General features: G+C 56.5%; 2 protein-coding genes across 2 annotated transcripts; both read right to left on the bottom strand.

Annotated features, from left to right (window-relative positions):
* Nucleotides 1–15: 15 nt before the first annotated feature.
* TRAVEDRAFT_30268 (glycoside hydrolase family 38 protein) lies at nucleotides 16–5,131 on the bottom strand (the record flags this gene model as incomplete). The annotated part of the gene is made up of 28 exons (XM_008041923.1): nucleotides 16–190; nucleotides 250–613; nucleotides 666–764; nucleotides 825–960; nucleotides 1,011–1,135; nucleotides 1,188–1,268; nucleotides 1,322–1,343; nucleotides 1,400–1,530; nucleotides 1,581–1,657; nucleotides 1,712–1,811; nucleotides 1,867–2,210; nucleotides 2,265–2,283; nucleotides 2,342–2,350; nucleotides 2,404–2,506; nucleotides 2,562–2,614; nucleotides 2,665–2,692; nucleotides 2,750–2,771; nucleotides 2,832–2,959; nucleotides 3,012–3,095; nucleotides 3,146–3,204; nucleotides 3,259–3,335; nucleotides 3,392–3,400; nucleotides 3,497–3,768; nucleotides 3,824–3,953; nucleotides 4,004–4,329; nucleotides 4,380–4,591; nucleotides 4,644–4,710; nucleotides 4,812–5,131. Coding segments are annotated over 28 exons (3,449 nt in total), but the record flags the coding sequence as incomplete, so codon positions are not given.
* Nucleotides 5,132–5,447: 316 nt separating this feature from the next.
* On the bottom strand, nucleotides 5,448–9,709 carry TRAVEDRAFT_151658 (uncharacterized protein; the record flags this gene model as incomplete). Its single annotated transcript, XM_008042622.1, has 12 exons — nucleotides 5,448–5,681; nucleotides 5,737–5,754; nucleotides 5,813–5,847; nucleotides 5,901–5,978; nucleotides 6,033–6,603; nucleotides 6,673–6,884; nucleotides 7,081–7,221; nucleotides 7,316–7,614; nucleotides 7,673–7,725; nucleotides 9,142–9,342; nucleotides 9,401–9,473; nucleotides 9,522–9,709. The coding sequence occupies 12 exons, from the start codon at nucleotides 9,707–9,709 to the stop codon at nucleotides 5,619–5,621; spliced, it is 1,932 nt and encodes a 643-aa protein (XP_008040813.1). The 3' UTR covers nucleotides 5,448–5,618.
* Nucleotides 9,710–10,497: the final 788 nt, after the last annotated feature.

Below are 10,497 nucleotides of genomic sequence, written 5' to 3' on the forward strand. Positions count from 1 at the left end.
TTTTCGGCAAGGCAGGGAGTACATGCAAAAGCACAATGATCATTGTCCATCCGTCCAAGAAAACACCATTTTACAACAACAGCAGCTACTGGTACATCAAGGCGACGTCGCGAGATCGAGCATACCGCTAACATCCGTTCAGGCGCGCGGCTTGTCGATGGTGACCCAGCTGTCCCTCTTCGGGAGAGCACTGCGAGCGCTGTTGGCGTCAGTCAAAACGCCACCGTTAAATCGTGATAGCGGACCCACCCCGGCTTGCCCAAGGTGAGCTTGACGGTCTTGACCTCGAAGCCGTGGAACTTGAGCTTCACCGCGAGGGACGCGTCCTCGGTTTGGAGCAGGTTGAGCTCCTCACCCTCGTCTTCGAGCAGGTTCGTTAACACCGCCTTCGCAATGGGGATGTGGCTCGCTATCTTGAACGTGGCCTGCGCGTGACCGCCATAGGCCTCGTAGAGGCGGAGCACGACGGTAGGCGAGGACGCATCGTGCTTGCTGAAGTCGTCGTCCAGCCCGCGCTTGACGGTTTCGAGGACCACGTTCGGGGCGCCCTCGATGCTGAATCCGGGCTTCGTCTTCAGGAGAGGCGCTTCGGTAGTGTCCTCAAGCAGACGAACTGTGGACAAAGATGTTGAGACGTGTCGTAATGGCGGTCAAGATTGACTTACCGTGAAGCGGAGAGTTAAACAAAATAGCTGCAATTGGGACGTCCGACTCCAAGAAGTGGCCCTGGTGGGGCATAACGGCCCAGGAAAACTCGTGCTTGCCTGTGGGGATGCATTATCGTGTCAAGACATGGTCGAAGGTGGAAAGTAATGCATACAAACCTTGGTCCTGCTCAGCGTCTGGCGCGGTCGCAGCGCGCAGAAGGGAGATGCGCAAGACGTTGCCGCGGCACGAGAATCCGTACTTGGACTCGGAGAGAATAGCGACACCATAGCCGAACTCGCTCAAGTCGGCATACTGAATGGCAAGGTCAGCTTTTAAAGCGAACTGAACATGATTAGGCTTACCTTGTGGCCGCAGACCTCGAACTTCGCGATGTCCCAAGTCGTGTTCTTGTGCGTCGGCCTCTGGACGTGACCGAACTGAGTCTCATACGTGGCGTTGTCGTTGTGAATGTCGAGCGGCAGTTCAACTGTCGATATCTTTCAGCAGTTCGTCCAGAACGTAAGAATGGTTTTACTCACACTTCAAGAACTCGTGCCTCTGGTGCCAGTCAACCTGGGCGTCGAAGCGGAAGAACGACCGCGAGTTCTTCTTCAACGAGGCTAGCAAGATGTCAATATTGTCGTTAGACGAAGTCTCGAATGATAGATCTTACCAGGGATCGCGTCCAACGAAATCTGCACGATGTGGTAAGGGAGGTGAAGACCGCCACAAGAAGACGAGGTGCACTTACTACGACATTGATCGTGCTTTGGCCGTACTTAACTTGAGCCTTGAGCGCAGCACGAAGAGGCCCTTCTGCAGCCACCGAGATATTCCCGAAACTGAGCTTCTTGTACTTCTCAAGGTGATGAACCTCGACATCTGGTAGAGCGTGAGTATGGTGCATACCCGAAGCCTGCACCCTTACTCACCCCAAGCGTCCCAGTAGTTCGGCCTGTCGTCGAAAATAACGAGGCCACCGGTCTCGCCCTCGGGGATGAGCTCACGCCTGGAACATGCATATCAGCTGTGCATAATCGATCGCACCATGCCCATCACATACTCGAGTGCGACGTCCACTAAGCTAGTGATTCTTCCTTCAGAGACGGTTAGCTGGACACTCGCGTTCTTCAGCACGAAGTGGTCCTCTCCCAGGTGCGTGACTACAATCGATCAGCAAGGCGGTAAGAAGGAACAGCCTGAGCTGATTGAACATACCGGATACCGGCTTGCAGTCCGCGTACATCCCAGTGCCGTACGACAGGCCGCCGGCGGTAGGGCCATCCATGAGTGCAAGACCAACCGTGCCGTCCTTGGATGTTTGTACCACCTGTGAGCGCAGCCGAGTGGCTGCGCCCGTGAGGGGAACCTCGACGATGTCACGGCGAGGGAAGAAAGTCGTGTTGAAGCCCACGAGCGTGCCAGTCTTCTTCGACTTCATGACGGGGTCGGCAAGAGACACAGATGGAGGGAAGATCGCTTTGAAGGCCTCCTCGATGAGGGCGTCGCCTTCCTTGCTGACTTCAGCGTATAGCTTCTCAGCGTCATCGTACACCATTCCACTGGAGAAATGGCTATGTCAATATCGAAGCAGGGGCCACACCGACAGGGCTTACATGGCCGATCCGGGAAGCACTAGGCCGATCGTGGCTCGTCAGTTTATGCGATATAGGACGTTCGATGAACTACGCACCATCATGGACTAGGAACAAACGTCGTCAGTACGAGACCTCACAGAATGTGAGCCACACTCACATTGGTTCAACAACACCTTCTCCCAGCAGTCGTTGATTCTCTCGTTCGGGTAAACATAGTCGGACTTGTGGAACTTGTACAGACTAGCGAACGTGGACAACACCTGTTGCCACGCGTCGTTGAGCGCCCCGTAGTTGACGGACTATTGTGCAACTCACCTCCACGTCGCGAAGGAGGATCTCGGACTTCCTGTTTCCCTTCTTGATGGAGCCTGCGAAATCTCGTCAGGTCCGCGGCCAAAATTGCTTGCGAATGCCTCACCATGGGAGGTATATGTTCCGCGGTGGAACTAAGAACGGCGATCGTTTTGAGTGAATGCCGACCATTAGCATGCAAAGGTACTCACTTCCAGATACAGCTCGCCGCTCCTACGGATGAAGTATTGTCAGTCGTCGTAAACGACCACTTCATGTCAGAGCTACACCCACCAGTTCGGGAGCTTTGTGCCAGCGTCCGAGTCCTTGGCGACTACATCGAAGAACTCGTCCACGGAGTGCCCCATGTTCACGGCAGGGATCTCCCGAGAGTGATTACCAGTCGCCCGAATACGTCGGAGCTACACCTTATCAGCAATGAAAGGAATCAGGGGCCCAGCAAACAAGCCTCACATTCTCCAACATCTTCTCAAGCGGCCCACCTCCGCCATCACCGTTCCCGAAGACGAGCAGAGAGATGTCCGAAGATTCCAAGTTCTAGGTTCGATGAGCGTGTATAAAACGCAGCAGGCGAGCGACTATGGCACCTTGTGGTTGGTGACGCCCTTGTTAATGTCGCCTACAGTAGCCTGGGCAGTGTACGTGTCTTCGGCGGCCTGATCAGCGGGAGACCGGGCGTTTTAAGGTCGACGTCACGTACCGACAGGCGTCATGTGGCACAGCACTTGCGTGCCGTCAATACCGACCCAGTTGAAAGTTGAATGCGGGAACACGTTTCTGATCGCAGATCTCAGATGAGCTTTCGTGTACTCCGAGGATACCGCTAGGCTTACATGTTGTTCCTGATGTGCGCGTGTGATGTGTACACATGTGTGAGCGTCCTCGGCGTGCACCCACAACCCTATCGCCGAAACGATCACGATCAGGGAAGCACTCACCAAGACAGCTTCTGCGTGAAGAAGTAGTCCATGTCCGCCAACCGGATGAGCTGCGGCAGCGCGCCAGTAAGGCCGAACGAGTCTGGCAGCCACGCAGTCTTGCAGCGCACGCCGAAACGCGACTCAAAGTAGCGTTGCCCGAGGATAAACTGACGCGCGAGCGCCTCTCCGGAGGGCATATTGGAGTCGTTTTCGACCCATGAGCCGCCCACGGGGTGGAACTTGCCCTCCTTGATCTTCTCCTTAACACGCTCGAAGAGCGGGGGGTACAGCTATGCAAACGTCAGCGAGATGCACCTTACGCAGTCAAAGAGAACGTCTTCTTACCTGCTCGAGCCACTTGTACTGTTGTGCTTGGCTGCAAGTAAACCTGTGCTCTGGGAAGCGGTCCATAAGGTCAACTTGAGTAGACCATGAACGCGCGACCTTCTGCTGCGTTACACGATACGGCCACAACCTAGGGGGACGATATTAGTCGGGCGTCCTGACAACTGTTTCTCAACTCACCAGGCGGTGTCGATGTGGCAATGCCCGATCCCCCAAATGCGCGCCTTCTCGGGGCCCTCGTCGTAGATCTTGGCGCCTTTCTTCGCCCAGCCCTCACCAAACACCTCCTCAGCTAGCTTGCGGGCTGCAGTGATGGTCGACGGGTCCCCCTTCTCAAACGCGTTCATGATGGCGTTCGCAGTCGTCAGCGCCTTGTTCTGCAGCGACGTGTTTCCAGGTAACGAGTCGGTCAACTCGCGGAGCGTCTGGAAGTCCCACATGAGGTTCCAGGCCTCCATGTTGGGAACCACCAGATCCGCCGACGCCAACTGAAAGTACCTGTTCATCTAGGCCAGTGTTAGCCATGAAGACATACGAGAGGTGGATATATGCATACATCAGGAGGCGCAATGGTGTCGCCGTTCCACGGTACACCAAACATGCCGTTACAGCTCGACTCGATCACAATCTCGTACTTGCCTGCCTTCACGGCACTGTGGGGAATGATGTGTTCGACGCGCCTGTCGCCGCCGTAACCGCCGGTGATGCCCTGGAGAGGGGTTCCGTCTGTAGTGTGGATCATGGCTTCGCAGCCGGGGTCGAACTCGACTGCACGCACATCAGCTTAAAGATATTTACGGTATAAAGGAAGAGCACCCACACTGCACGCGCTCGTACTGCTCCAAATAGGAGGGAATGGTGATAGAGACCTTCCACCAATGGTTCGTCTGCCGTATATTAGCAACTTCAGTCACAACATAACGAAAATCCAACATACCCCTACATAGACATCAGAATCGCGCTAAATGTCGCATGTATGGGTATACTCACAAGAGGGCCCAAAGGATTCCCCCTTCTTCGTGGGCTTGAACTTCTGCTTCATGGCCTCCTCGAAGCTCGGCTTCGACAGCCCCGGCGCACTCCAAACTTCAAGCTTCACATGCTCCTGGTTGTCAATCCGGTGCGCATACAGCGTCGATGAGAGGTTGACGTCGGAGAAGTGCCCGCCGTTGAACGTGCCCAGCCGGTCCTTGGTGAGATGCTTGATCCATTTCGCGCCTGCGCCGAAGTTCAGCGTCGGGTAGGCTACTGACGACTCGTCGGAAGAGCTGTGTGAGTGCCCGTGGTGGTGATGGTGGTGTGCCATGCTCGCAAGCTCGTCGTGGTCGTTGGCGAGATAGCGGTGAGCGTTGGGAACAGCGAGCGCGCGGTCGCCGTCAACCTTGATCGCGCTTTAGCGCTGTGGGGTATCCGGCCCGCGCTTCCGGTAACCCTTCTCTTGGCAGCATGGACGTGCGCAGCTGTCGCGAGCAGATAATGGTAGCCAAACCGGAGGCTCGTGTACCATCCGTATTACCATGAAAGCGTCAAAGGACAACGCAAATATCAAAGGCAAGGTCGGATGAACCTGGATGGCCGAGGATTATGGAAACAAAAGCATGCGATGGTCTCGTATATATACCAAGAAATCGACAGCAGACGAGAGCACTATGACCAGGGACTACAGGATCGCACCGTATACATATCATACAACATAACATAACCAAGATCGTGGACGATTCATCATGTAGCATCCATGAGAGCACGGGCTCGTCGAGAGCCCGATGGTCTACTCACAACGAACATCTAGAGGTATCTACAACCGACGGTTGCGTTCGAGGGCCTCTAACGCAGCATGCGTGCGAATGTGGATGGCATTCTATAAGGCAGAATGATGAGTGACGGCGAGGGGGGAGAAGTGCATGTACACGTACCTCCATGCTGTATTTGCCCTGATTTGCGAAATGTAGATGTTAGCGCGTGACAACGTTGAGCAGTTTTCCAACGCACCTTACGCCCCGCGGGGTTGACTTCCAACGGTTTGCCTATGCAGAGGGTTAGACCTGAAACAAGTTGCCAAGCATAAACGTAGACATACCGGACTGAACAAGTTCCAACTGCAGCCGTGCATTCACCTTGTCTCCCTGACACGCAAGCAGCCGCGCGTACTCATAGTCTACCCGAGGTCGTGAGCACCGCTGGTACGCAGTCCACAGTCCAAACGACTTACGCGCAAAGTAGACCAGATAGTGGTCGTAGACAATCTTGGGGCCGACCTCAAAGACAGCCTCGAAAGCCTCTCGCGAGCCCTTCTCCGCCTCCGCCTTACCCTCCTTCATTGCCGCCTCGTCCGCAGCATCCAACACCGCATCGGGGTCGGGATGCGCGACATATCGCAAACAGATCCCCTTCAAGAACAGCGCCAACGCCCGGTCGTCCCAGTACTCCTCGGCGCCCGCACTGCCATACTTCGCCGGCTCGCCGGCGTGCTCATCCAGGGCATCGAGCTGCGCCTGCACGAGCGGGAGCATCCGCGCCGTGACGACCGAGCGTGGCGCGTGCGCGATCCCAAGAAAGAAATACGCAAACTCGAGCGCAGGGAGCGCGAGCCGCGCGCCCTGCTGCGCAAACTTGCGCGCCTTGCGCGCCACGAACTTCTCGATCGGGATGCTCTTCCCCGCGATGCGCTGCCGGAGCGTCGGGACCTTGGCCATCAGCTCCGCCACCTCCCCCTGGTGCTTCTCGTCCCCGAGCTGCAGCAGCGACACCGCGACGCCGTACGTGTACGTCGCCTTCGACCACTGCTCCGCCGACGGCCCACGTCAGTACTTCGGCGTTCCGAACCAGACCGGAGTGAGAGACCGACGCACCGTGGCCTCCGCCGCGAGCGTCCGCCAGCACTCGAGCGACGCGCTGATCTCCCACAGCGCAAGGTTCGCGATCGCCATCTCCCAGAACGAGATGTGGTGCAGGTTGCGGTACTGGTTCTGCGCCTCCATTGCCTTCCGGTAGAACCCAAGCGCCGCCGCGGGCTGGCTGCGGCACAGATGCAGTCGCCCTTGGCCGAACAGGAAGAACACACCTGTGAAAGAAAGCGGTAGCCGAAAGGTGGCCGTGTCAGCGTCCGCAGTGCTCTTCGCGGGATACGACATCCAGGGCGGCGTGACATGTGGCAGGCAGAACGGGCGGAAGCATGCTACGAGACCATGGGCGCGCAGCGCTCGGCATGCGCACCGGGGTGGACGGGGAGGCCAAAATAGCGGACAGACCGGACGTACCGTTGGGGTAGCGCTGGATGTGATAGTCCAGGATCTTCTGGGCCATCCGAATGTCCACGCCCTCAAACGTGAAACTCGACAGCACCAGATGGAAGATGAGCAGCGTCATGTCGCAGATGGTCCGCCGCAGCCCTTCCTGATCTGACCCGCCCATGCCATTCACGTCAGCAACTGCGTACGGCACAGTGCCACCTTCGCAAAACAAAGGAGCACGCCGAAAAGGAAGGTGACGCACCGATGTCTATGGACGGCACGTCCGACTCCGCCGACCACCCGCCAGCTTTCTGCAGGTAGGACAGACCCAGATGCCTGTCACCCTTGTACCCGAACAGCTCCACGATGGCGAGCAGCTTCGACGGCATCAACGACAGAATCAAGTTCGAGACCCCGACGCCGAGATACACTCCGGATCGGAAGTGCGCGTCAATGGCGGGATCCTCGGAGCCCAACCCCTTTGCTTGAGCCTCCGCATCTGCCGCTTCGAGGTACTTCCCGAGCTGACGGTAGATGTTGATTGTGGTGCGCATATTGAGGCTATGTCGGAAGTGGCTCGTAAGCGGACAGTTGCTGCGCTCGAGAATGGAACGCTCACGCTTCTTTGATGAACGCGAGCCAGTCCCCGGAGTAGACGATCCCAAGGAGGGCCTACAGGATCAACTGGTCAGCGGACATCCTTACACATGGCGGAAGAGCAAGCGCTGAGGGGAGAAAGATGAGATCGCAACTATCACTGTTGCGGCCTCTCGATCACAACTTCCATTCTGCATGCCTCGTCAAACGCCACAACCCAGATCCGCGAGCCACGAGCGTAGGTGGTCCGGCGGCATCAGCAACTCCGACACGTGAGTTGAGCCCTTCTTCATCGTTCATAGACAGCGGACGAACCACATAATAGCCGATAGTTACCGGAGACACCGCAGGGTGTCCTTGACGCAACGATTTGTCGAACGGAGCGCCCCAGCAGCGGGAAAGAACCCCCTACGTGAGAGAAGGGACGGGTGTGTTCCTTCTGGCCCGCGAAAGGTAATCCAGGGATGGGCGACAGCTACGGCGCTCGCGACGGTCAAAGACGATCCGCCACCCATCTTTGGGCGTGTCCGTCATAGTATACACTCGTGACGGAGGCAAAGCACGGATATCACTGAAAACGCGCCCCGAGTGGCGTATGTCCTATGTGGGCCCGCAGTATGGGCCCTTCACGGACCTCCGCCACCCGCAGCACTTGGGATATACACAATCCCCGCGCATTTGGATCAGGACGACCTGTCAACCAACGTACAGTGCAGTTGATTTCATGCCCTGGTTGACAGCGCGCCAACATCTCCCGCTCGTACTCGGATAGGGGCTATCTGCAGCGCTCTGTGGGTGGGTGACATCGCTCTCACGACAGCGCACCCCCGGAAACAGCCCCGAACCCCGTACAGCTGCACGGATACTAAGCTTTGCACCCCAGATTGCGTCCCAGAAAGGAATGTGAAGATGTTCGTCACGTCTCGGACGGATATTAGCTTTAGAAGCAGCTGAAGTGCACCGGTTCGCCTGAGACGTATCAGAGTGCGATATCTGTAAGCAATCCACATTTTACAACACATCTCATTTGAGTGAGAATGTGGCACCTCTGATTTTCTGAGGCTGTCCGACAACGCATATAGTGGACGTAAGCACAGACTTTCGCCTATGTTCTGGTGACGGATAGCGTCATACGTCAAGCCGCCGCCATCATGGCCGCTACACTCAGCGAACGGTCATCCGCTGTAGAAAGGGGTAATGCACCCGGAACATGCATGCGGCGCGGATCCGGCGCGCAAAACCATGGCAAGGCACAAAGGTCTTCGACAGTTACATCCAGAATGATTCCACATCGTAAATTTCGACATGTAATCGGTCTGTCATGTGTAGGATGAGCGTGCCGCATCGGCGACCATATTCTCAGGCTCCGGTCTTGTACTCGCAGCGGTGTTCAAACTGTACCCCTGGCTCCCACAAACAATACATAGTGAAGGGCGGTGATGACAGACCCAAAGCGCCGAACATGATGCCAAAAAATGGAAGGCGACATACCTTCTCAAACAGGCTCTCAGCGTAGACCAGCTCTGCGTGCCGCTCTACAGGCGTCATGCTCTTGATGAACCCGACACCGGAGGTGTTTAGCGAGCCCATGACGAGGCCTGCCAGCCGTGTTGGGAGCGATGCGGCCCGCTTCCTGTGCTGACTCGCGATGGTGTTCCCGTGTCGTACGTGAGCGATGGCATCCACCAAGTCCTGCGGGCGAACTATTGAGCACGAATGGAAGGTGGGCAAGCAGTGCGCGCGGACCCACCTCGTCTTCGAACGACATCAGCCCCTTCACACACTGGATAAGGCCGAAGCCAGTGGCGAGGTAGACTCGTTCCCTGCATGACATGTAGCGGGCTTCGAGTTCTAGCGGCAGGGGCACTCACATCTTCGGGTCATATTTGCGGCAGTACTCCTCCGATTCGAGCATGTGCGATCCCAAGAAGAGATGCAGCGCATATTCCACCCCGCCAATATCGTCGAGTGCCTTATTCGGGGAGTACGACGACTTTGGGAACGGAGGCGGGGTAGCGTTCCATGGCTCGACGGGAGTCTTGGTTTCTTGAGAGGACATCTATGAGCTCAATTGGGGGCTGCGCACTGTCGTGGCGGCTTTATTGAATGTTCGCTGGCGTTCGGCGGTTGTGTAAGTGCGTAGGCGATACAGCGGGGCCGCGAAGCTCGATCCGTATAGAAGCGGTGTCCTTATTCGACCATGTGGCAGTAGTGTTGCAAATTTGTGTCCTTAGGAGCAACGAGGGCAGGTATTCTAGCGGCGAGCAGGATATGGAGGACGATGAGCAAGACGAAGAAGACGACGAGCTCGACGCCGACGAGCCCGGCGATGGCGGACAGTGGCGGGGCGCGTTTTGCCGAGATGACCACGCGATCACGTGAAGTGACGCGTGACCATCATTCGTCACACACGCGAGAAACTCGCCGACGCGTTCGACTCGTCCTTCGTCGCAAACTTCTTCCGAAACTCTTCAACTGTGTTCGTGAGGTGCGAGCGCCGATAGACTGTGAGCTGGTTTAAGACACGCAATCATCATCCACGCTATATTGTGAGGCAATTTTGACCGTTCAACGAGTCACCGATGTCAACTTCATCTTAAATACACCAAAATTTGGTGAGTGGGCGTGGCTGCAGTTCCTTTCCACATGAACGTATCTGTGATGCCAACAGGGTTTATTGAATGCCCCCCGCGTAATTACACGACTTCCAGGACGACGTCACGGTCGTTTCTACTAGGTCCCCGAGTACGCCCGGGACGCCCACCTACGCAGCTGAACCCCCCTAAACTTCAAACCACCCCCTATGACACCACACGATGCATATGTCGTCGAATTTTGGAACGCAAG

The sequence above is a fragment of the Trametes versicolor genome (genome assembly GCF_000271585.1).
Source record: "Trametes versicolor FP-101664 SS1 unplaced genomic scaffold TRAVEscaffold_8, whole genome shotgun sequence".
NCBI lineage: Eukaryota > Fungi > Basidiomycota > Agaricomycetes > Polyporales > Polyporaceae > Trametes > Trametes versicolor.